We start from the raw sequence: 27,875 nt of genomic DNA on the forward strand, positions 1-27,875 counted from the left end.
TCAGGAAACTCTCATAGAAGAAACTCAAATTAAGAACAAATTCCAAATGGAATTGGATTCCAAGGACTCTGAAATAGAACAACTCCAACAGAAACTGACTGTGATGAACATTGAAACGGCAAGCATCACCAGTGGACCTGATAATGAAACAGATGATGGAATTATTGGTAGAAAATATTACCACGATTATTGCTATTTATCCAGTTTTCTGGAATATCTGTTTTAGAACAAGAATACAGTTACATCCTTATTCACTTAATAATCTCAACTTGAGTTTAACCACAGCTGTACTACTATTAGTCTTGTAAATTACCTGTTTAGATGAACTGTGACATTAATTATGGCCTGAGTTGTAGTATTTAACTTGCATTTGGCCTCTGCTATACTGGTGTTAACTTATTTATTATCTATTTTGATGAACTTTGACCTCATACTGATATATGATTGATACCTTAATTGTTGAGTGTGTCCTCATCTGTGGTTATCTACAACCAAGTAAATGTATAGAAACTGTTGAAACTTTGTAGAATAGACGGCAACTGCCTGTTGTGGAGAGACAAGTGTAGAGGACAACATTTAAAAAGTGTTCTGTGGAAAACATCATCCTCTACACTTGTGTCTCCACAATCGGCAGTGACCATCCATTCTACAAAGTTTCGTCATAAATACTCTGCCTAAACAATCTATCAAAGAATACAGAAACTGTTGTCAGTGCATATTTTTTATTCTATTTTATAAAAAGTAATGTAAGATGCAAGTCTCATTACAATGTTTTTATATTCTTTTAGCTAGAATATGGGGAAAGTATATTTGGACATAAACATTATTTTATTAGGCATAATATTAAAGTTAGCATTTTAAGTTAATTTAGTACTAAACCTAACTTTAAATATATATTATTGATATTTAGGTGATGAAAATCTAGCAAATCCAGATTTAATGCTGTTGCAAATTACATACTGATATTGTGGTGTTCCAAATGATGCCTACATTAAGTTAACTTGTAACAGTGTAGAACAAAGAGGTTTTTTTGAGAATACAAGCTTGCGTTACTTTTTTGATCTTGATTTCACGGAATAATTCCATGGGTTTTATATAAAACATCATGAATGTGCTTCTACAATTTCTGTCTCAATCTTCTAGAAGGTTGGTTATCACTTCCCACTAAGCAGAATATCCGTAGACATGGCTGGAAGAAACAGTTTGTTGTTGTTAGTAGCCGAAAAATTTTATTCTACAACAATGAAACTGATAAGGCGAATTCAGATCCAGTTGTTGTACTAGACCTCAGGTGTGTTTTGTTGAATATTCTTTTTTACAACATTAAAGCTGAAACAGTTTGTTCTGACTCAACTGTCATTCTGTTCTTATTTTGGCTGCCATTAAGAATGGTGTAATTACAGAACGTTCAATCAACTCGTGTATTCTTTACCATTCTTATCAAACATACTTTCTAGGGAAGATAAAATGTGAGGATTGGGTGTGAATCAGTCACTATTCTTGAGGTTTCAGTTGACCATAAAAATAAACTGTTATAAAGATTGACTTTGTTTCAGTACAAACTTCTGATGTCTACTGTATAATATAAATATTATGTGGGTTTTAAATCTACTGTAAAATATAAATATTGTGTGGGTTTTAAATCTACTGTATAATATAAATATTATGTGGGTTTTACATCTACTGTATAATATAAATATTGTGTGGGTTTTAAATCTACTGTATAATATAAATATTATGTGGGTTTTAAATCTACTGTATAATATAAATATTATGTGGGTTTTAAATCTACTGTATAATATAAATATTATGTGGGTTTTAAATCTACTGTATAATATAAATATTATGTGGGTTTTAAATCTACTATTAAAACATGTTATTAAATTAAAGAGGAGAAATTCGTTTTTGGTAGGTAATGTAGTGTTATGGTACAGTCATCCATATTCATTATATCATAGTTAATATGGTACAGTCATCCGTGTTCATTGATATATCGTAGTTAAGATGGTACAGTCTTCCGTGTTCATTGTTATATCGTAGTTAAGATGCTACAGTCATCCGTGTTCATTATGTTATATCATAGTTAAGATGGTACAGTCATCCCTGTTCATTATGTTATATCATAGTTAAGATGGTACAGTCATCCGTGTTCATTATGCTGTATCATAGTTAAGATGGTACAGTCATTCATGTTCATTATGTTATATCGTAGTTAAGATGATACAGTCATCCGTGTTTATTGTTATATCATAGTTAAGGTGGTACAGTCATCCATGTTCATTATGCTATATCATAGTTAAGATGGTACAGTCTAACAAACATCATATGTAGAGATGGTTTAGTGATCTGTGTTTATTATGTTATAGCACATCACATGTAAAGATGATACAGTGATTCATATTTATTATGTTATAGCACATCACATGTAAAGATGATACAGTGATCTGTGTTCATTATGCTATAACACATCACATGTAAAGATGACACAGTGATCTGTGTTCATTATGCTATAACACATCACATGTAAAGATGATACATTGATATGTGTTCATTATGCTATAACACATCACCTGTAAAGATGATACAGTGATCTGTGTTCATTATGTTATAACACATCACATGTAAAGATGACACAGTGATCTGTGTTCATTATGTTATAACACATCACCTGTAAAGATGACACAGTGATCTGTGTTCATTATGCTATAACACATCACATGTAAAGATGATACATTGATCTGTGTTCATTATGCTATAACACATCACATGTAAAGATGACACAGTGATCTGTGTTCATTATGCTATAACACATCACATGTAAAGATGATACAGTGATGTTATAACACATCACATGTAAAGATGATACAGTGATCTGTGTTCATTATGTTATAACACATCACCTGTAAAGATGATACAGTGATCTGTGTTCATTATGTTATAACACATCACATGTAAAGATGATACAGTGATCTGTGTTCATTATGCTATAACACATCACATGTAAAGATGACACAGTGATCTGTGTTCATTATGTTATAGTGCACTGTAATGAAAGATGAGTGAAATTTGTTGTGTGTGTTCTTTATACTGTACCAGTGTATTGGGACATGAAGTTGTGTTCATAGTATTAGCCCATTAAATGCTCTGAAGAGACATCTATTACTGGTAAAAATTCTGACACTAATACTTCATTTTAAACCTTAAAATGCCCTAGGAATGTTTCATTCCTTGTTTGAAGACAATGATTTATTGTTTGTTTCAGTTATCTGTTTCATGTTTGATGTGTTATACAACATCCTGTGTTCATCACCCAGCTTTATTGTTTGTTTCAGTTATTTGTTTCATATCTGTTGTGTTATACAACATCCTGTGTTTATCACCCAGCTTTATTGTTTGTTTCAGTTACCTGTTTCATATCTGTTGTGTTATACAACATCCTGTGTTTATCACCCAGCTTTATTGTTTGTTTCAGTTATCTGTTTCATATCTGTTGTGTTATACAACATCCTGTGTTTATCACCCAGCTTTATTGTTTGTTTCAGTTACCTGTTTCATATCTGTTGTGTTATACAACATCCTGTGTTTATCACCCAGCTTTATTGTTTGATTCAGTTACCTGTTTCATATCTGTTGTGTTATACAACATCATGTGTTTATCACCCAGCTTTATTGTTTGTTTCAGTTATCTGTTTCATCTCTGTTGTGTTATACAACATCATGTGTTTACTACCCAGCTTTATTGTTTGTTTCAGTTACCTGTTTCATGTTTGTTGTGTTATACAACATCATGTGTTTATCACCCAGCTTTATTGTTTGTTTCAGTTATCTGTTTCATCTCTGTTGTGTTATATAACATCCTGTGTTTATCACCCAGCTTTATTGTTTGTTTCAGTTACCTGTTTCATATCTGTTGTGTTATACAACATCCTGTGTTTAACACCCAGCTTTATTGTTTGTTTCAGTTATCTGTTTCATATCTGTTGTGTTATACAACATCCTGTGTTTATCACCCAGCTTTGTTGTTTGTTTCAGTAAGCTGTTTCATGTCAGATCTGTTACTCAAGGTGATGTGATACGTGCTGATGCCAAAGATATTCCTCGTATATTCAGGTATGTCCGATGTTTGTTTTTTTAAGATATGTTTATTCTTTACATAAGAATACATCATTATTAATTAGGTATGTCCATTGCTTGGTTTTTTGTGGATATTTTGTGTTTTCTCTGTTCCTTCATAATCCATTTCTGGTGAATGCTTTCTTTTCATTGTTTTTTCTTTAGTTAAACAGATATATCACCCATAACAGAATCTTCCTTTTTTAAATATTTTTTCTTTGTTGTGCAAAACAGGCTTTCCCTGCACATTATTCACATGTTTGAAGCTGTTTGTTCTTTACACATATTTATTTTGTGTTTATTGGTAGTTTACTGTTTAACAAAGGTGTTTACCTTACATTCAGTTTAGGCTGGGTATTGTTTTATTTTGTGTTTATTGGTAGTTTACTGTTTAACAAAGGTGTTTACCTTACATTCAGTTCAGGCTGGGTATTGTTGTATTTTGTGTTTATTGGTAGTTTACTGTTTAACAAAGGTGTTTACCTTACATTCAGTTCAGGCTGGGTATTGTTGTATTTTGTGTTTATTGGTAGTTTACTGTTTAACAAAGGTGTTTACCTTACATTCAGTTTAGGCTGGGTTTTGTTATTTTTCCATTGCTACTATCTTAATATTTCAGGTTGTAGTGATGATGCAAATGTTCTGTTTTATTTCTAACAATTATTTACAGTACAATTGTTTGTTAATTTAGTTGTTGGATGAAATTATCAGAATACATGGACCTTTATTTTTCTCAGTATAGAGTTCTGTTCATTTTGTTGAGAAATAGACGTTTGATGTATTCTTGTTAAGTGTACTTTAGTTCAATATTATAATTTGCTTTCAGTGTCTTACAAGTTCCTTATATTTCAGAGAATAGTCTGGGTTTTCAAATGAGCTATATAAAATTCTATACTTATATGATGGTAAATCTATTTCTCAAATGTTTTAAATAAGAGTGCATACTAATAACATAGAAATATAACACTAAACAACCTTTCAAATTGACTAGGTACAACTTTCTTAGCACATAAATAAAGATATTGTACACTAATTGTTGACATCAGTATTCAGCACATGAATATATTGTACTCTAATTGTTGACATCATTATTCAGCACATAAATAAAGATATTGTACTCTAATTGTTGACATCAGTATTCAGCACATAAATAAAGATATTGTACTCTAATTGCTGACATCAGTATTCAGCACATAAATAAAGATATTGTACTCTAATTGTTGACATCAGTATTCAGCACATAAATAAAGATATTGTACACTAATTGTTGACATCAGTATTCAGCACATAAATAAAGATATTGTACTCTAATTGTTGACATCATTATTCAGCACATAAATAAAGATATTGTACTCTAATTGTTGACATCAGTATTCAGCACATAAATAAAGATATTGTACTCTACTTGTTGACATCAGTATTCAGCACATAAATAAAGTTATTGTACTCTAGTTGTTGACATCAGTATTCAGCACATAAATAAAGATATTGTACTCTAATTGTTGACATCAGTATTCAGCACATGAAGATATTGTTCTCTAATTGTTGACATCAGTATTCAGCACATAAAGATATTGTACTCTAATTGTTGACATCAGTATTCAGCACATAAAGATATTGTACTCTAATTGTTGACATCAGTATTCAGCACATAAATAAAGGTATTGTACTCTAATTGTTGACATCAGTATTCAGCACATAAATAAAGATATTGTACTGTAATTGTTGACATCAGTATTCAGCACATAAATAAAGATATTGTACTGTAATTGTTGACATCAGTATTCAGCACATAAATAAAGATATTGTACTCTAATTGTTGACATCAGTATTCAGCAAATAAAGATATTGTACTCTAATTGTTGACATCAGTATTCAGCACATAAATAAAGATATTGTACTCTAATTGTTGACATCAGTATTCAGCACATAAATAAAGATATTGTACTCTAATTGTTGACATCAGTATTCAGCACATAAAGATATTGTACTCTAATTGTTGACATCAGTATTCAGCACATAAATAAAGATATTGTACTCTAATTGTTGACATCAGTATTCAGCACATAAATAAAGATATTGTACTGTAATTGTTGACATCAGTATTCAGCAAATAAAGATATTGTACTCTAATTGTTGACATCAGTATTCAGCACATAAATAAAGATATTGTACTCTAATTGTTGACATCGGTATTCAGCACATAAATAAAGATATTGTACTCTAATTGTTGACATCGGTATTCAGCACATAAATAAAGATATTGGACTCTAATTGTTGACATCAGTATTCAGCAAATAAAGATATTGTACTCTAATTGTTGACATCGGTATTCAGCACATAAATAAAGATATTGGACTCTAATTGTTGACATCAGTATTCAGCAAATAAAGATATTGTACTCTAATTGTTGACATCCGTATTCAGCACATAAAGATATTGTACTCTAATTGTTGACATCAGTATTCAGCACATAAATAAAGATATTGTTCTCTAATTGTTGACATCAGTATTCAGCACATAAATAAAGATATTGTACTCTAGTTGTTGACATCAGTATTCAGCACATAAATAAAGATATTGTACTCTAATTGTTGACATCAGTATTCAGCACATGAAGATATTGTTCTCTAATTGTTGACATCAGTATTCAGCACATAAATAAGGATATTGTACTCTAATTGTTGACATCAGTATTCAGCACATGAAGATATTGTACTCTAATTGTTGACATCAGTATTCAGTACATAAATAAGGATATTGTACTCTAATTGTTGACATCAGTATTCAGCAGATAAATAAAGGTATTGTACTCTAATTGTTGACATCAGTATTCCTAGAGCATCTAGCTGTAAAGTAATTCTAAAATTTGTTTTACTGACCAGAATATTGTATTTTCTTTCTATGAGTAATGTTTAAAATTAAGGGACGGTTGCATTTTTCTACAGTTATTGTATACTGGAGAAGGAGAAAACAGGAAACAAGGAGACAGTAGCCTTCTTCCAGAGGTCCAACTTCCCAAAGATGTAAGTGTTATGGTCATTAAATAAAAACTTTTTTACACCGTATTAAATATTTGGTTAAAAAATTATCACTGTTTTTTGTTTCTCAGCCTTAGTGTGATACACCTTAACAAAGAAGTATACCAGTTCTCATGTGTTTTTGATTACTGAACCTTTGAAATAATAGTGTATACCAGTTCTGTATACCATGTCTATTCAGTAATGGGTGTAAAATAATGTGATGGTCAGTCTCACTGTTCTATTATAGTAGCTTAAAAATTGGCAATTGATGGTGTTCATTGGCTGTCTTCCCTCTAGTCTATCACTTTAAGTTAGGGATGACTAGCACAGATAAACATCAAATGACTTTGCATGTAATTCAACAGACTGTTTCCCAGCTATGAATATTAGTCAAATACATGTTTGCAAGTTGGTTCTTATCCGATGCTTTTCTTATCACTAAACTAGTTTCATTGCTTTATGTAACTAACTATGTACAAACAGTATCTAAGGTACATTAATCTAACTCATGATGCTCAAATTAAAACTAAAACATGAAAAGGAACACTAACATGTAATAGTCTTATAGCAACATCTGCATGAAGAATTGGATTTATTTAGTTTTGATGCTAAAATGAAAACTAAAACATGAAAAGGAACACTAATATGTAATAGTCTTATAACAACATCTGCATGAAGAATTTGATTTATTTAGTCTTGATGCTAAAATGAAAACTAAAACATGAAAAGGAACACTAATAAGTAATAGTCTTATAATGACATCTGCATGAAGAATTTGATTTATTTAGTTTTGATGCTAAAATGAAAACTAAAACATGAAAAGGAACACTAATATGTAATAGTCTTATAACAACATCTGCATGAAGAATTTGATTTATTTAGTTTTGATGCTAAAATGAAAACTAAAACATGAAAAGGAACACTAATATGTAATAGTCTTATAACAACATCTGCATGAAGAATTTGATTTATTTAGTTTCTTGCATTATATTTCATACTTTATTTACTAACCACCTACAAGATTGTTTCATATCTCATGTGGTTTAATTACAAGACCAGCTGATACAATAGGTTAAAACAATAATATTTTTATAAGACTTTTGTTATCAGAAAAATGTTCTCTTTCAAAACTTTATTAACACGTCTGTGGTTTGGATAACTCTTTTCATTATCTACAACAACATGTTTATATATTTATAACCATTTCTACTGAACAAATTTAATCACTGTTCTAAGTATGGACTTGCTTTTCAGTTGATGCATCCTGGAACCATGGACCATAAAGGTCACGAGTTTGTGCCTATTAGCTTCCACATGCCAACCACATGTGAAGTGTGCCCACGACCCATGTGGCACATGTTTAAGCCTCCACCTGCACTAGAATGTAGATGTAAGTAGTACATCATCTGCACTAGAATGTAGACGTGAGTAGTACATCACCTGCACTAGAATGTAGACGTGAGTAGTACATCACCTGCACTAGAATGTAGACGTAAGTAATACATCACCTGCACTAGAATGTAGATGTGAGTAGTACATCACCTGCACAAGAATGTAGACATAAGTAGTACATCACCTGCACTAGAATGTAGACGTGAGTAGTACATCACCTGCACTAGAATGTAGACGTAAGTAATACATCACCTGCACTAGAATGTAGACGTAAGTAGTACATCATCTGCACTAGAATGTAGACGTGAGTAGTACATCACCTGCACTAGAATGTAGACGTGAGTAGTACATCACCTGCACTAGAATGTAGACGTGAGTAGTACATCACCTGCACTAGAATGTAGACGTGAGTAGTACATCACCTGCACTAGAATGTAGACGTGAGTAGTACATCACCTGCACTAGAATGTAGACGTAAGTAGTACATCACCTGCACTAGAATGTAGACATCAGTAATACAGCACCTGCACTAGAATGTAGACGTCAGTAGTACATCACCTGCACTAGAATGTAGACGTGAGTAGTACATCACCTGCACTAGAATGTAGACATCAGTAGTACATCACCTGCACTAGAATGTAGACGTCAGTAGTACATCACCTGCACTAGAATGTAGACATCAGTAGTACATCACCTGCACTAGAATGTAGACATCAGTAATACAGCACCTGCACTAGAATGTAGACGTGAGTAGTACATCACCTGCACTAGAATGTAGACGTGAGTAGTACATCACCTGCACTAGAATGTAGACGTCAGTAGTACATCACCTGCACTAGAATGTAGACGTCAGTAGTACATCACCTGCACTAGAATGTAAAAAACATCAGTAGTACATCACCTGCACTAGAATGTAGACGTCAGTATTACATCACCTGCACTAGAATGTAGACATCAGTAGTACATCACCTGCACTAGAATGTAGACATCAGTAGTACATCACCTGCACTAGAATGTAGACATCAGTAGTACATCACCTGCACTAGAATGTAGACGTGAGTAGTACATCACCTGCACTAGAATGTAGGCGTGAGTAGTACATCACCTGCACTAGAATGTAGGCGTGGTAGTACATCACCTGCACTAGAATGTAGGCGTGAGTAGTACATCACCTGCACTAGAATGTAGGCGTGAGTAGTACATCACCCGCACTAGAATGTAGGCGTGAGTAGTACATCACCCGCACTAGAATGTAGACATGAGTAGTACATCACCCGCACTAGAATGTAGACGTGAGTAGTACATCACCTGCACTAGAATGTAAAAAACATCAGTAGTACATCACCTGCACTAGAATGTAGGCGTGAGTAGTACATCACCTGCACTAGAATGTAGACATCAGTGGTACATCACCTGCACTAGAATGTAGACATCAGTGGTACATCACCTGCACTAGAATGTAGACGTGAGTAGTACATCACCTGCACTAGAATGTAGACGTGAGTAGTACATCACCTGCACTAGAATGTAGACGTGAGTAGTACATCACCTGCACTAGAATGTAGACGTGAGTAGTACATCACCTGCACTAGAATGTAGACGTGAGTAGTACATCACCCGCACTAGAATGTAGACGTGAGTAGTACATCACCCGCACTAGAATGTAGGCGTGAGTAGTACATCACCCGCACTAGAATGTAGGCGTGAGTAGTACATCACCCGCACTAGAATGTAGGCGTGAGTAGTACATCACCCGCACTAGAATGTAGGCGTGAGTAGTACATCACCCGCACTAGAATGTAGACGTGAGTAGTACATCACCCGCACTAGAATGTAGACGTGAGTAGTACATCACCCGCACTAGAATGTAGACATCAGTAATACATCATCTACACTAGAATATAGACATAACTACTTTGTTTGTTTATTAAAACGTTTTTTGATCATGTTGTTTTTCACTAATGGCAGTGAAGGATGGAGAAATGTTGATTAGACCTGAATATTCAAATATCTTATCTGTGTGATCACAGGTTGTCGAATCAAAGTTCACAAGGATCATCTTGATAAGAAAGAAGAATTGATAGCACCATGTAAGGTGAACTATGACCCGAACTCAGCTAAAGAAATGTTATTGTTAGCAAACACTGTAGAAGAACAACAGTTATGGGTCTCTCGTTTACGGAAGAAAATTGAAAAGTGTGGTTATGCAGTCAGTCAGGAAATTCGAGGATCTCCCAGGTTAGTAACCTGTAATTAAGTATTACATATAATATTAACTAGTGTCAGAAGCTGCTTGGATCTTACTTACTGTGTTATTACAGAAAGTGGTATGGTATTAACTAGTGTCAGAAGCTGCTTGGATCTTACTTACTGTGTTATTACAGAAAGTGGTATGGTATTAACTAGTGTCAGAAGCTGCTTGGATCTTACTGTGTTATTACAGAAAATGGTATAATATTAACTAGCATCAGAAGCTGCTTGGATCTTACTTACTGTGTTATTACAGAAAGTGATATAATATTAACTAGCATCAGAAGCTGCTTGGATCTTACTTACTGTGTTATTACAGAAAGTGGTATAATATTAACTAGTGTCAGAAGCTGCTTGGATCTTACTTACTGTGTTATTACAGAAAGTGGTATAATATTAATGTGTCAGAAGCTGCTTGGATCTTACTTACTGTGTTAATACAAAAAGTGGAATAATATTAACATGTCAGAAGCTGCTTGGATCTTACTTACTGTATTATTACAGAAAGTGGTATAATATTAACTAGTGTCAGAAGCTGCTTGGATCTTACTTACTGTGTTAATACAAAAAGTGGAATAATATTAACATGTCAGAAGCTGCTTGGATCTTACTTACTGTGTTATTACAGAAAGTGGTATAATATTAACTAGCATCAGAAGCTGCTTGGATCTTTCTTACTGTGTTATTACAGAAAGTGGTATAATATTAACTAGTGTCAGAAGCTGCTTGGATCTTACTTACTGTGTTATTACAGAAAGTGGTATAATATTAACTAGTGTCAGAAGCTGCTTGGATCTTGCTGTGTTATTACAGAAAGTGGTATAATATTAACTAGTGTCAGAAGCTGCTTGGATCTTGCTGTGTTATTACAGAAAGTGGTATAATATTAACTAGTGTTAGAAGCTGCTTGGATCTTACTGTGTTAATACAGAAAGTGGTATAATATTAACTAGTGTCAGAAGCTGCTTGGATCTTACTTACTGTGTTATTACAGAAAGTGGTATAATATTAACTAGCATCAGAAGCTGCTTGGATCTTACTTACTGTGTTATTACAGAAAGTGGTATAATATTAACTAGTGTCAGAAACTGCTTGGATCTTACTTACTGTGTTATTACAGAAAGTGGTATAATATTAACGTGTCAGAAGCTGCTTGGATCTTACTTACTGTGTTAATACAAAAAGTGGAATAATATTAACATGTCAGAAGCTGCTTGGATCTTGCTGTGTTATTACAGAAAGTGGTATAATATTAACTAGTGTTAGAAGCTGCTTGGATCTTACTTAGTGTGTTATTACAGAAAGTGGTATAATATTAACTAGTGTCAGAAGCTGCTTGGATCTTACTTAGTGTGTTATTACAGAAAGTGGTATAATATTAACTAGTGTCAGAAGCTGCTTGGATCTTACTTACTGTGTTAATACAGAAAGTGGTATAATATTAACTAGTGTCAGAAGCTGCTTGGATCTTACTGTGTTAATACAGAAAGTGGTATAATATTAACTAGTGTCAGAAGCTGCTTGGATCTTACTTACTGTGTTAATACAGAAAGTGGTATAATATTAACTAGTGTCAGAAGCTGCTTGGACCTTACTTACTGTGTTAATACAGAAAGTGGTATAATATTAACTAGTGTCAGAAGCTGCTTGGATCTTACTTACTGTGTTATTACAGAGAGTGGTATAGTATTAACTAGTGTCAGAAGCTGCTTGGATCTCACTTACCATGTTATTACAGAAAGTGGTATAGTATTAACTTGTGTGTTATTACACAGTTAGTTAGGGTTTTCATTTATTCTGGTTTATTTATTGTTAGTTACTATTAAGGACTTGTATGACGTCGGCAAATAAATACCAAACACAGAAGTCATCGACGTTATCTCCTCTTATCAGCGTCCTTACGAAAATAAGATTGTCAAAGTTGATATATAAAAATTATTTTAAAACTTTCCACTTATGTCTTTTATTCATAAAACTAGGTAATTGACAAGGAACCAACTTTCACCAAAGTACTAGATATTGAAGTGAAATGATTAAACACAGAGAAAAGAGAAATGAAACATTGAACTTAAGAAAACCTTATCTGTAAACTGACATTTTTTAAAACCAATGTTTTGAAAGTAACTTTATAGATCAAAAGATTCTTGATATTGTGAGATATTATTTATAGTTTTTAGGGTTATTGAAAACTTCATATGAACAATGTGTTGAGATGCACTTTCTTCACAGTACTTCAATTTGTTGAAGTATATTTGAAGATTGGTTTCAAATAATATGTAAACATGTGATTTGAATGTTCCTGATTAACTTCATGTGTATCTCTATTGGTACGAAGAAAGTAGTGAATATTAAATTGAAACCAGGTTTCAAGATTATTTTTTATTATTCTCTACTGATTTGTACTACTAGTTCACTGTCAAGTGAATGTTTCAAATAAAGTAATATCAGTTCTTGTGTTAAAGTAACATATTCATTGTATTTCCAGATATATATTTATCTTTCCCTGTTATAAATGGTAAATCTGTTGTGTTAAGTCTGAATAAGCAAACTGGAAGTTAATGAATTACTAAATACTGTATCACAGGAAGACATTAAAATTCTGTATTAAACACTGGAAGTTAGTGAATTGTTAAATACTGTATTACAGAAGATATTAAAATACTGTATTAAACACTGGAAGTTAGTGAATTACTAAATACTGTATCACAGGAAGACATAAAAATACTGTATTAAACACTGGAAGTTAGTGAATTACTAAATACTGTATCACAGGAAGACATAAAAATACTGTATTAAACACTGGAAGTTAGTCAATTGTTAAATACTGTATTACATGAAGACATTAAAATACTGCATTATAGGAAGACATTAAGATACTGTATTAAACACTGGAAGTTAGTGAATTGTTAAATACTCTATTATAGGAAGACATTAAAGTTCTGAATTAAACACTGGAAGTTAGTGAATAACTAAATACTGTATCACAGGAAGACATAAAAATACTGTATTAAACACTGGAAGTTAGTGAATTGTTAAATACTGTATTACAGGAAGAAATTAAAATTCTGTATTAAACACTGGAAGTTGGTGAATGCGAAATACTGTATTACAGAAAGATATTAAAATACTGTATTACACACTTGAAGTTAGTGAATTGTTAAATATTGTACTACAGGAAGACATTAAAATACCGTATTAAACAGTGGAAGTTAGTGAATTGTTAACTTCTGTATTACAGGAAGATATTAAAATACTGTATTAAACACTGGAAGTTAGTGAATTGTTAAATAGTGTATTACAGGTTGACATTAAATACTGTATTAAACAGTGGAAGTTAGTGAATTGTTAAATTCTGTATTACAGGAAGATATTAAAATACTGTATTAAACAGTGGAAGTTAGTGAATTGTTAACTTCTGTATTACAGGAAGATATTAAAATACTGTATTAAACACTGGAAGTTGGTGAATTGCAAAATACTGTATTACAGGAAGACATTAAAATACTGTATTACAGGAAGACATTAAATACTGTATTAAACAGTGGAAGTTAGTGAATTGTTAAATACTGTATTAGAGGAAGACATTAAAATACTGTAGTACAGGAAGACATTAAAATACTGTATTAAACAGTGGAAGTTAGTGAATTGTTAAATACTGTATCACAGAAAGACATTAAAGTTCTGTATTGAACACTGGAAGTTAGTGAATTGTTAAGTACTGTAACACAGAAAGACATTAAAATACTGTATTAAACATTGGAAGTTAGTGAATTGTTAAGTACTGTAACACAGAAAGACATTAAAATACTGTATTAAACATTGGAAGTTAGTGAATTGTTAAATACTCTATTATAGGAAGACATTAATGTTCTGTATTAAACACTGGAAGTTAGTGAATTGTTAAATACTGTATTACAGGAAGACATTAAAATACTGTATTAAACACTGGAAGTTAGTGAATTGTTGAATACTGTATTACAGGAAGACATTAAAATACTGTATTAAACCCGGTAAGTTAGTGAATTGTTAAATACTGTATTACAGGAAGACATTAAAATAGTTTATTAAACACTGGAAGTTAGTGAATTGTTAAATACTATATTACAGGAAGACGTTAATGAATTGTTAAGTACTGTATTAAAGACTGGAAGTTAGTGAATTGTTAAATACTCTATTATAGGAAGACATTGAAATACTGTATTAAACACTGGAAGTTAGTGAATTGTTAAGTACTGTAACACAGAAAGACATTAAAATACTGTATTAAACATTGGAAGTTAGTGAATTGTTAAATACTCTATTATAGGAAGACATTAATGTTCTGTATTAAACACTGGAAGTTAGTGAATTGTTAAATACTGTATTACAGGAAGACATTAAAATACTGCATTATAGGAAGACATTAAGATACTGTATTAAACACTGGAAGTTAGTGAATTGTTAAATACTCTATTATAGGAAGACATTAAAGTTCTGAATTAAACACTGGAAGTTAGTGAATAACTAAATACTGTATCACAGGAAGACATAAAAATACTGTATTAAACACTGGAAGTTAGTGAATTGTTAAATACTGTATTACAGGAAGAAATTAAAATTCTGTATTAAACACTGGAAGTTGGTGAATGCGAAATACTGTATTACAGAAAGATATTAAAATACTGTATTACACACTTGAAGTTAGTGAATTGTTATATATTGTACTACAGGAAGACATTAAAATACCGTATTAAACAGTGGAAGTTAGTGAATTGTTAACTTCTGTATTACAGGAAGATATTAAAATACTGTATTAAACACTGGAAGTTAGTGAATTGTTAAATAGTGTATTACAGGTTGACATTAAATACTGTATTAAACAGTGGAAGTTAGTGAATTGTTAAATTCTGTATTACAGGAAGATATTAAAATACTGTATTAAACAGTGGAAGTTAGTGAATTGTTAACTTCTGTATTACAGGAAGATATTAAAATACTGTATTAAACACTGGAAGTTGGTGAATTGCAAAATACTGTATTACAGGAAGACATTAAAATACTGTATTACAGGAAGACATTAAATACTGTATTAAACAGTGGAAGTTAGTGAATTGTTAAATACTGTATTAGAGGAAGACATTAAAATACTGTAGTACAGGAAGACATTAAAATACTGTATTAAACAGTGGAAGTTAGTGAATTGTTAAATACTGTATCACAGAAAGACATTAAAGTTCTGTATTATACAGTGGAAGTTAGTGAATTGTTAAATACTGTATTACAGGAAGACATTAAAATACTGTATTGAACACTGGAAGTTAGTGAATTGTTAAGTACTGTAACACAGAAAGACATTAAAATACTGTATTAAACATTGGAAGTTAGTGAATTGTTAAGTACTGTAACACAGAAAGACATTAAAATACTGTATTAAACATTGGAAGTTAGTGAATTGTTAAATACTCTATTATAGGAAGACATTAATGTTCTGTATTAAACACTGGAAGTTAGTGAATTGTTAAATACTGTATTACAGGAAGACATTAAAATACTGTATTAAACACTGGAAGTTAGTGAATTGTTGAATACTGTATTACAGGAAGACATTAAAATACTGTATTAAACCCGGTAAGTTAGTGAATTGTTAAATACTGTATTACAGGAAGACATTAAAATAGTTTATTAAACACTGGAAGTTAGTGAATTGTTAAATACTATATTACAGGAAGACGTTAATGAATTGTTAAGTACTGTATTAAAGACTGGAAGTTAGTGAATTGTTAAATACTCTATTATAGGAAGACATTGAAATACTGTATTAAACACTGGAAGTTAGTGAATTGTTAAGTACTGTAACACAGAAAGACATTAAAATACTGTATTAAACATTGGAAGTTAGTGAATTGTTAAATACTCTATTATAGGAAGACATTAATGTTCTGTATTAAACACTGGAAGTTAGTGAATTGTTAAATACTGTATTACAGGAAGACATTAAAATACTGTATTAAACAGTGGAAGTTAGTGAATTGTTAAATACTGTATTACAGGAAGACATTAAAATACTGTATTGAACACTGGAAGTTAGTGAATTGTTAAGTACTGTAACACAGAAAGACATTAAAATACTGTATTAAACATTGGAAGTTAGTGAATTGTTAAGTACTGTAACACAGAAAGACATTAAAATACTGTATTAAACATTGGAAGTTAGTGAATTGTTAAATACTCTATTATAGGAAGACATTAATGTTCTGTATTAAACACTGGAAGTTAGTGAATTGTTAAATACTGTATTACAGGAAGACATTAAAATACTGTATTAAACACTGGAAGTTAGTGAATTGTTGAATACTGTATTACAGGAAGACATTAAAATACTGTATTAAACCCGGTAAGTTAGTGAATTGTTAAATACTGTATTACAGGAAGACATTAAAATAGTTTATTAAACACTGGAAGTTAGTGAATTGTTAAATACTATATTACAGGAAGACGTTAATGAACTATTAAGTACTGTATTAAAGACTGGAAGTTAGTGAATTGTTAAATACTCTATTATAGGAAGACATTGAAATACTGTATTAAACACTGGAAGTTAGTGAATTGTTAAGTACTGTAACACAGAAAGACATTAAAATACTGTATTAAACATTGGAAGTTAGTGAATTGTTAAATACTGTATTACAGGAAGACATTAAAATACTGTATTGAACACTGGAAGTTAGTGAATTGTTAAATAGTGTATTACAGGAACACATTAAAATACTGTATTAAACACTGGAAGTTAGTGAATTGTTAAGTACTGTAACACAGAAAGACATTAAAATACTGTATTAAACATTGGAAGTTAGTGAATTGTTAAATACTCTATTATAGGAAGACATTAATGTTCTGTATTAAACACTGGAAGTTAGTGAATTGTTAAATACTGTATTACAGGAAGACATTAAAATACTGTATTAAACAGTGGAAGTTAGTGAATTGTTAAATACTGTATTACAGGAAGACATTAAAATACTGTATTGAACACTGGAAGTTAGTGAATTGTTAAGTACTGTAACACAGAAAGACATTAAAATACTGTATTAAACATTGGAAGTTAGTGAATTGTTAAGTACTGTAACACAGAAAGACATTAAAATACTGTATTAAACATTGGAAGTTAGTGAATTGTTAAATACTCTATTATAGGAAGACATTAATGTTCTGTATTAAACACTGGAAGTTAGTGAATTGTTAAATACTGTATTACAGAAAGACATTAAAACACTGTATTAAACACTGGTAGTTGGTGAATTGTTAAATACTCTATTACAGAAAGACATTAAAAATTAACATCTTTGAAACTAAATATGTAGCTTAATTCAGTGAAAATGTATCCTGCATCTGTACATGATTCAGGGCATCTTTGAAACTAAATATGTAGCTAATTCAGTGAAAATGTATCCTACATCTGTTACATGATCCAGGACATCTTTGAAAGACAAACCTTCATCTGTTACATGATCCAGGACATCTTTGAAAGACAAACCTACATCTTTTACATGATCCAGGACATCTTTGAAACTAAATATGTAGCCAATTCAGTGAAAATGTATCCTACATCTGTTACATGATCCAGGACATCTTTGAAACTAAATATGTAGCTAATTCAGTTAAAATATATCCTACATCTGTACATGATCCAGGACATCTTTGAAAATAGATATGTAGCTAATTCAGTGAACATTTATCCTACATCTGTTACATGATCCAGGACATTTTTGAAACTAAATATGTAGCTAATTCAGTTAAAATATATCCTACATCTGTACATGATCCAGGACATCTTTGAAAGTAAATATGTAGCTAATTCAGTGAAAATGTATCCTACATCTGTTATATGATCCAGGACATCTTTGAAAGACAAACCTACATCTGTTACATGATCCAGGACATCTTTGAAACTGAATATGTAGCTAATTCAGTTAAAATGTATCCTACATCTGTTACATGACCCAGGACATTTTTGAAACTAAATATGTAGCTAATTCAGTGAACATTTATCCTACATCTGTTACATGATCCAGGACATCTTTGAAACTAAATATGTAGCTAATTCAGTGGAAATGTATGCTACATCTGTTACATGATCCAGGACATCTTTGAAACTAAATATGTAGCTAATTCAGTGAACATTTATCCTACATCTGTTACATGATCCAGGACATCGTTGAAACTAAATATGTAGCTAATTCAGTGGAAATGTATCCTACATCTGTTACATGATCCAGGACATCTTTGAAAGACAAACCCACATCTATTACATGATCCAGGACATCTTTGAAAGACAAACCTACATCTATTACATGATCCAGGACATTGTTGAAACTAAATATGTAGCTAATTCATTGGAAATGTATCCTACATCTGTTACATGATCCAGGACATCTTTGGAAGACAAACCACATCTGCTACATGATCCAGGACATCTTTGAAAGACAAACCTACACCTGTTACATGATCCAGGACATCATTGAAACTAAATATGTAGCTAATTCAGTGGAAATGTATCCTACATCTGTTATATGATCCAGGACATCTTTGAAAGACAAACCCACATCTGTTACATGATCCAGGACATCATTGAAACTAAATATGTAGCTAATTCAGTGGAAATGTATCCTACATCTGTTATATGATCCAGGACATCTTTGAAAGACAAACCCACATCTGTTACATGATCCAGGACATCTTTGAAAGACAAACCCACATCTGTTACATGATCCAGGACATCTTTGAAAGACAAACCCACATCTGTTACATGATCCAGGACATCTTTGAAAGACAAACCTACATCTGTTACATGATCCAGGACATCGTTGAAACTAAATATGTAGCTAATTCAGTGGAAATGTATCCTACATCTGTTACATGATCCAGGACATCTTTGAAACACAAAACATAAGTCTAATTTGATTTACACATATAGTTATGGACCTTGTGTTATCTTGTAAACATAGGCCATTTGAATTGTTCATGTATGAGGACGTATGAATCCTAGAATCATAGACGTGTAGACTAGGATGTATTACTGCATAATATATAACCTAAGGACTCCACTCTTAAAACAGAATCACCTAAGTTCATAGAAGAAAACTAAAATGACACAGTTGTCATTATAACAGATCATGTGCTGAAGTCTAGTAGTGTTTCTTCAGGAAATAATCCAAGACTGTTGAATACACTCTTTGTTAACCTGAAGATGACCTACCAAGGTCAAAACATTGTTCTTGTATCAGCAGTCTTAAGACACATTTTTACTTCAAGTGGGTTTCTCGTCCTCATGGACTTTGTCACTGTGTTATTCAAACAGCTGATACAATTTATATTTCATTACACCAAATAACAGCATTTTTATTTTAATATAAAGTAGCTAAATGAGCCTGAGAAGGAATACTGTTTATATTCCCAGTATACAACAGAGGAAAGTTATGATTTGTGTCTCAGAAGGTAATATAACATTGAAGTCTTAAGTTAAAGATAGGTCTAGTGTTCCTTGGTTCTTTAAAATCTGAAGAAACTATTATAGTACAAATTTATTTGAACCATCCTTGAGCTGTTAGGAAAGTTAGGTTCTGAAAGCTTGTTTGTTGCAGATGTACCCATTGTTTTAATGAGTTAGCAAAACTAACACTTTTCACGTGGTTTTGAAGAGAACCTTTGCTCTGTCGAATAATCTGACGTCAACTGTTAACTGAAAGTTAGTGGTGACTGTTTTATTATAGATGCAGAAAACACACTGTTACTGAATAGGTTACTTTAAAATATCCAACTGACCAAAGGGAGGAACGTTTAAAATAAGAACAATTTTAGTTTTCTGTTTATTCATAAATGTTACAGATTCATAAATAATACTGCATTTCAAATAGTTTCCTAAACCTAAATCGTTTATTATTTGCCTTGTTTACATATGAGTTTAAATAACACTTTCAGCATTGTAGAAATTTTTATCTTCTTCTCCAAAATGGACGGTAAACAATATGGAACCAAATATAAAATAGGAGTGAAGATAATCACTTCATTATTTTATGTAAAAATAACACCTAATTTTGTTAACCCCTATAACAATTCCCATTTTGTCAGAGAATGAATCTATTTCCGTGTTTCTGACGAGAGTTATGAATTATAGTGGGCTAAGAACCATAAGTTAATTCTTGATATAAAGAGCCCAATTTTTAGTATATAGTTATAACTGAAAGTTTCTGTTAGTAAAGCCACACGTCTGTTGTGGTGTAACATTGTGAAAACAGTTGAAACAGGACAGTAAGTTTTAATTGAAGCCATGTGACTGCTGTAGTGTATCACAGTGAGAACAGTTTAGATACAATCATTGTAGCATAATGTGGTAAAGGGCAGTTAATATTTCATTAGGGCCACCTAGCAGTACCATAAAATTAACAAAATTAGATTTTCTATCCGTATTTGTTATAAACATCCTTCAAAAGGTTTTCATAAAAATATAAAGTGCAAGACTTTTCTTTGTTGTTTCAAACATGTATAATGGATTTAAAAATACAGGAACTGTGTATGAAACAAGTTCAGTAATGGAAGGTAGGAATATATTCAATAGTATAAATCATTTGGAACTACTGTAATAAAGCAAGTTTTCTACCTTTTAAAACATGAAAACTATGTTCACAAACACTGCATGGAATATTTGTCTAATAACAGCGAAGTCACCTTGTAAATGCCTTAAAGCACCAGTTTGTTCACTGAGGATGTGAAACCAAAATTATGTAAAATAAACAAAAGTACAGCTGATAGTTTAAATTATGACAAAGACGAGTCTAAATCTTGCAAATTCCATGAGCTTCTGAAATTAGGAAAACTACAGTTATAAAACAAGCCAAGTCTGTAGCTTTAAGTGTCAGTAGTAAACTTACAGTTATAGAACAAGCCCAGGCTGTCAGTACCTTAAAGTACTCATAACTTTCGAGTTCTTCGGTGAACGATGCAAAGGCACTACCTATCACCAGTTAAGAACATAAATCCTCCTACATATCTTATAAACTTACCAGACTGTTGTTCAAGCACATTACGTCTTGGTAAACACTTGAAATTTTTTGGTAAATCTGAACCATTCCATTAACATTTTACTAATCTTAAACCTTATGTGGAAACATATGGCAAGCAAAGAAAAATATTTATATATGTGATAATTATCGTGGATTAAAAGATTTCAGATCTTTAAAATGTATCACATGAAACTAATTCTATTCTTGAATATTGATAGTAATACTGTGTTAACACGCATGCAACCTGTGTAACATACTTTCTTGTACATAGATTACGTGCCTCAATATAAAAACAAACTACTCCAGATAGTGGATTTTTAAACAACACATTCCATTGTAGATTATCTGTATGACTAGCTGTCTTCTCTCCAGATGAAAGACATCAGAACAGTTGATAATTTCGTTATGAAGCTTCGGTTCCAAAATATCGATCACCAAAGTTTCCTGAAAACAGAAGAAATAACGGGTGCAGTTAGCTAGTGTCTAGACCTATAATCACAGACATAGATACAAATAGAACAAATAAACCTTGATATATCTAAATATTGTTTTAGATAGACTAATGACTATTTCATGTTAATATGGCTCAAACTTATCACAGTCCTCAGCAAGGTGGCTTGAGAATTCTGTCGTTTCACTCGTGACATAATCTACGAATCCACAAAACATGAATGATATTAGAAAGAACATTTATAATTAAAATAACAAATGATAAGAAATAATTTTCCTTTTTAAAAAATACACCAAATGTTTCTAGTTGCTCACCAATCCCTGGAAGGATATAAAATTTCTCATTCACTTCTGGGTCGACTGCTGTTGTTACAATATGAACTTTTGGAAATGCATAGGCAATGGTGTGAACACCTTGAAAACACAAACAATGATTGCACGTTATTTTCTTAAAACATTTTCATTTGTAAAATTATTATTCTTATTACTATGAAAGAAATGTTTTTTCACTTCTAGCACTTGCCAGACAATTGGTAAAGAGGGCAATAATAACTTGAGAAATAAAAATAAAACCATAATAATATTAAAAGTATTTAAAAAACTTAACTAAATAGAAATGTATAATCCAACCTGTTCATAACCAACCACATTACCTGATTCTGCCGCTAACAACGAACAAAAGAGAATGTTATTTTCTGGAACGTCGTGGTCAAGCAACACTCGAATGGCCATCATTGCAGCAGCACCACTGGCAACTGTAGCGTCCATTAAAATAATTTGGTAGTCCTTTATGTCCTTGGGCAAACGTAAGTAGTAGAGCTGTCGGAAAAAATCAAACTGTCACAACTCAAACGTAAGTAGTAGAGCTGTAGGAAAAATCAAACTCTGTCACAACTCAAACGTAAGTAGTAGAGCTGTAGGAAAAATCAAACTCTGTCACAACTCAAGCGTAGTAGTAGAGCTGTAGGAAAAATCAAACTCTGTCACAACTCAAACGTAAGTAGTAGAGCTGTAGGAAAAATCAAACTCTGTCACAACTCAAACGTAAGTAGTAGAGCTGTAGGAAAAATCAAACTCTGTCACAACTCAAACGTAAGTAGTAGAGCTGTAGGAAAAATCAAACTCTGTCACAACTCAAACGTAAGTAGTAGAGCTGTAGGAAAAATCAAACTCTGTCACAACTCAAACGTAAGAAGTAGAGCTGTAGGAAAAATCGAACTCTGTCACAACTCAACATATGCTACACTGACACTTCAACTCATCACACGTATAACTCGCATTACATTGACATTTCAACTCACAGCACGTATAACTCGCGTTATATTGGCATTTCAACTCACAGCACGTAGAACTCAACATGTTAATGTATATCTACAAATATTTCCAACTCTGTTCATCTTTGACTGAATATTTACCTTTCACATTGTTGTTTTAGGATTAATATCAAATGATATGCAAGCTATAAAAACACGTGAAAGTAATTTTATTGTCTAGAATAAATGTGATTTTCGTATAAGGTTTTTAATGACTAGACAACAAGCTTCACTTAGCTCAGGGATGGTGAATCTTTTTGAGTGTGTGTGCCCAAATTAGGGATATTCAGCTAACAATTTCTCTTGCATTTCCATGGTAATTTTTTACCAGCAGGTTATAATTTATTATTATTCTGAATTATATTAGAAAAACAGCTTTAGAAGTTGTGTTATTAATAACTGTAGTAATTCACAAGAAATATAATTAATTAATTAGTAACAATAATTATGGACTTTTTTAAGGAAAAAGAAGGAGCCATCTTGGTTATTAACATTTATTCTGTTTTACTGCTAACAGAATGCATTTTGTGAAATGAAAGTTTGGTTGATGTTATGTAACATAAAAAAATTAAAAAAAAAACAAGGAAAGGAAAATAAGCATATTTTACTCTTAGTGAAACGTTTGCTTCTGCACCAATAATACCAGATGTTTTATATTAGGCCAGTGTTTGGTTGTTTTGGGAGCAATGCATGCAGTATTAGTTTCATCAGCAAGTCTATTCCTATGATTATATTTTACAAAGTTCATCACTGAAAGTAATATTACAACTCACATAAATATGTTGATAAAAATACTGTTAATACTGACATTGTGACATTTTACAGACAGTCTAAAGTTTCAGGATTACAATTCCAGAGTTTCTGAACATCATTTTCTGTGCTATTCCAGTCACTGAGCAATCTCTTTTAATATTTTCTAGTTCTGCTCTTAAGCCAACAAATGTTTGCCTCCAAATTGAGCTGCTTTGTAAATCAATCAGTTGCATTTTAAAATTATCAAAGTCAATCCACTGCAACATTTCCACATTCAGTTTTTTAATGTTACACTGTCTGCATACTTTATGGATTTTACAGTTTCTTCACATAACCAAATTTATTAAATCTTAGAGAAAATTGTTCAAAAGTTGAACTAATGATGCTTGAAACTTGAATTTTCAAGCCCAGATTGTATATTTTCTCATGAATTTCAAGATCTATCATGTTTTTTTTTAGGTTTAGGAAATATTTAAAAGTGCCATTGTAAATATCACGATTCAAAAGCTTTCATGTTATCAAACATAACATCAAGTGTTTTGCCAGATCCCTGCAATTTGGTGTTCAAGTCATTTAAATGCGAGGCAAAATCTGTAAAAAACATCAATCAACAAACCCATACAACATGAGATAATTCTAAACAAAGCAATGTTTCATTTGGCAGAAACAGACAAATTTCATCCAAACACAACAAATTGTTTAAGGACAAAACCACTACTTAAACCAACATACATTGTCGTACATAAGTAGTCCTGTGCACAATGAATTCGTCTCTCAGTAAATTCTAAAATTGTTTTTTTTTTCAAATCATGTGCAGAAATAAGATGAACTACCTTGGTTACAACGTCTGTCATTTTCTTCAAGTTCCTTAAGGACAACTTTTACACACAAAGTCTCCTCACGTATAATACAATGAAAGACCACCACTGGATGTCCAACATATTTTGCAAATATATGTACAAAACCTGCTTCTTTGCCAATGATACTGAATGCACCATCAGTTGTCACAGAAACTATTTTTGAAAAGTCAACCTCTCAATTGGCTAATTCATCTACCACCATCTTACATATTTCAGCCCCTGTGGTATGTTCAGGTAACGTTACCAACTTAACCAATTCTTCAGAGATTTCATCACCCCTATAAAATCAAGCAGTAATGGCTAGCCTTGCTGATGATTTAACAAAACAAATGGAAAGGAATTTACATAAACCAAATACCACTATCTTTTGTTAGCTGTTCTGTTATGTTTGTTTCCATCTTTAATATTCTATTTTTTACTGTGTTTCCACTCGTTGGCAATTCCTTAATGCACTGAATATGTTTTTTTTTTCTTTCTGGGAAACTGTCAAAAAGGAGAGGAACACATTCTAACTATGATTCTTTAATATACTCCCCGTCACTAACTGGTGTTCCATGTTGAGCAATAAATAATATTCGAAATATCAAAACTAGCAGCAGCTAAGTTGGAACTACCTGAAACATTTGATTGCATGTTATTGTTGCTGACTTCTTGAGAAATGTGTTCTTTTTACACTCACTCTTATCACAAAGCCATTTATAAACAATTTCATAATCTACTTTACAGATGAAGTCCTTCACACCACTGTTTCAGAAAATAAGATACATAATACTTTACCACCCTCTTCTGATCATGCCAAATCTTCATTCGGCACAACCCGTCTGTCATGTCTACTGATGCACTTCATTCAACACAAGTTGGAACACAACAAACACAGTAGTGGTTGAAACAATACTGTTACAACAACAACAGTGGTTATGGTGTGAGCACCTTTTCTAAGTTGGCCAAGCACAGGACTGAATACAGAATGATGGGTCAACAACCAAAATGAATAAACATCATTAAAACTATTTTGTAAATAGAAACTACACCATAACATGCACTTGTAGATTACAATCATACCAACCTCTGGTTCTCCAGTATCAAGGTTGGTCTGGATTAAAATTTTTCCCAGTCGGACATCCTTCAAAACATCACACAAAGCTTGTTCCATCGTCTCTCCTGCTCGCATGATGGATGCTCCACAGATCTAGTTAGATATATCTTCTGTTTCAATAGCTACAACAATGTTATTATAAGGTCATAGGGAAAACAGAAAAAGCGATTTAATTAAAATACAAAAGTTAGAAAGATTAGGTTGAAGGATTACAAATTACCTAAAGTAACTCGTGAACTTATCAGTAATAAGAAAAGTTGTTATTCTGTAGTACAGTCAAACATCATCATCAGCATGTTACTTTGTTATTCGGTAGTACAGTCAAACAGCATCATCAGCATGTTACTTTGTTATTCGGCAGTACAGTGAAACATCATCGTCAGCATGTTACTTTGTTATTCGGTAGTACAGTGAAACATCATCATCAGCATGTTACTTTGTTATTTGGTGGTACAGTCAAACATCATTGTCAGCATGTTACTTTGTTATTCGGCAGTACAGTCAAACATCATTGTCAGCATGTTACTTTGTTATTCGGCAGTACAGTCAAACATCATTATCAGCATGTTACTTTGTTATTCGGTAGTACAGTCAAACAGCATCATCAGCATGTTACTTTGTTATTCGGCAGTACAGTCAAACATCATCATCAGCATGTTACTTTGTTATTCGGCAGTACAGTCAAACATCATCATCAGCATGTTACTTTGTTATTCGGCAGTACAGTCAAACATCATCGTCAGCATGCTACTTTGTTATTCGGCAGTACAGTCAAACATCATTGTCAGCATGTTACTTTGTTATTCGGCAGTACAGTCAAACATCATTATCAGCATGTTACTTTGTTATTCGGTAGTACAGTCAAACAGTATCGTCAGCATGTTACTTTGTTATTCGGTAGTACAGTCAAACATCATTATCAGCATGTTACTTTGTTATTCGGCAGTACAGTCAAACAGCATCATCAGCATGTTACTTTGTTATTCGGTAGTACAGTCAAACATCATTATCAGCATGTTACTTTGTTATTCGGCAGTACAGTCAAACAGCATCATCAGCATGTTACTTTGTTATTCGGCAGTACAGTCAAACAGCATCATCAGCATGTTACTTTGTTATTCGGTAGTACAGTCAAACATCATTATCAGCATGTTACTTTGTTATTCGGTAGTACAGTCAAACATCATTATCAGCATGTTACTTTGTTATTCGGTAGTACAGTCAAACAGCATCATCAGCATGTTACTTTGTTATTCGGTAGTACAGTCAAACATCATTATCAGCATGTTACTTTGTTATTCGGTAGTACAGTCAAACATCATTATCAGCATGTTACTTTGTTATTCGGCAGTACAGTCAAACAGCATCATCAGCATGTTACTTTGTTATTCGGTAGTACAGTCAAACATCATCGTCAGCATGTTTTTACATTGTCAATAATGATTTTCATATAGAATCTCACCTTGACCGTAGTACATCTTTTACCTTGGTAAGTTAAACCTTGAGGAGTTTCTACAATCACATCCTGAAAACAAAAGTATGTTCAATTGTAGTTTATTACTCTAATCCTGGCTATAAATATCAGC

At 32.1% G+C, this 27,875-nt stretch overlaps 2 protein-coding genes across 5 annotated transcripts in view; one reads left to right on the forward strand and one right to left on the reverse strand.

Moving 5' to 3' along the window:
* LOC143241645 (rho-associated protein kinase 2-like) lies at positions 1–25,174 on the forward strand. Of its 3 annotated transcripts, none has more exons than XM_076484831.1 (5): positions 1–167; positions 7,062–7,139; positions 8,391–8,526; positions 10,559–10,766; positions 18,230–25,174. In XM_076484831.1, exons 1-5 carry the CDS (start codon positions 144–146, stop codon positions 18,264–18,266), a joined length of 483 nt encoding a protein of 160 aa, XP_076340946.1. In that variant the 5' UTR covers positions 1–143; the 3' UTR covers positions 18,267–25,174. The 3 variants fall into 3 exon arrangements, with proteins under 3 accessions (XP_076340946.1, XP_076340947.1, XP_076340948.1); XM_076484832.1 differs by lacking the exon at positions 18,230–25,174 and adding an exon at positions 12,595–14,463; XM_076484833.1 differs by lacking the exon at positions 18,230–25,174 and adding an exon at positions 12,758–14,463.
* Positions 20,594–27,875, reverse strand: part of LOC143241644 (uridine-cytidine kinase-like 1) — a 12,495-nt gene continuing 5,213 nt past the window's right edge. The window contains exons 7-11 of one of the 2 annotated variants that reach the window (XM_076484830.1): positions 27,752–27,814; positions 26,260–26,382; positions 22,921–23,086; positions 22,583–22,681; positions 20,594–22,261 (exon numbers count right to left, since the gene is read on the reverse strand). In XM_076484830.1, coding sequence (XP_076340945.1) covers positions 22,221–22,261; positions 22,583–22,681; positions 22,921–23,086; positions 26,260–26,382; positions 27,752–27,814 — 492 coding nt within the window. In that variant the 3' untranslated portion in view covers positions 20,594–22,220. Of the gene's footprint in view, positions 22,682–22,920; positions 23,087–26,259; positions 26,383–27,751; positions 27,815–27,875 lie in introns of both variants that reach the window. The other variant, XM_076484829.1, reaches the window with a different exon arrangement.

This window comes from Tachypleus tridentatus, unplaced genomic scaffold, assembly GCF_004210375.1.
Source record: "Tachypleus tridentatus isolate NWPU-2018 unplaced genomic scaffold, ASM421037v1 Hic_cluster_1, whole genome shotgun sequence".
Classification (NCBI taxonomy): Eukaryota; Metazoa; Arthropoda; class Merostomata; order Xiphosura; family Limulidae; genus Tachypleus; species Tachypleus tridentatus.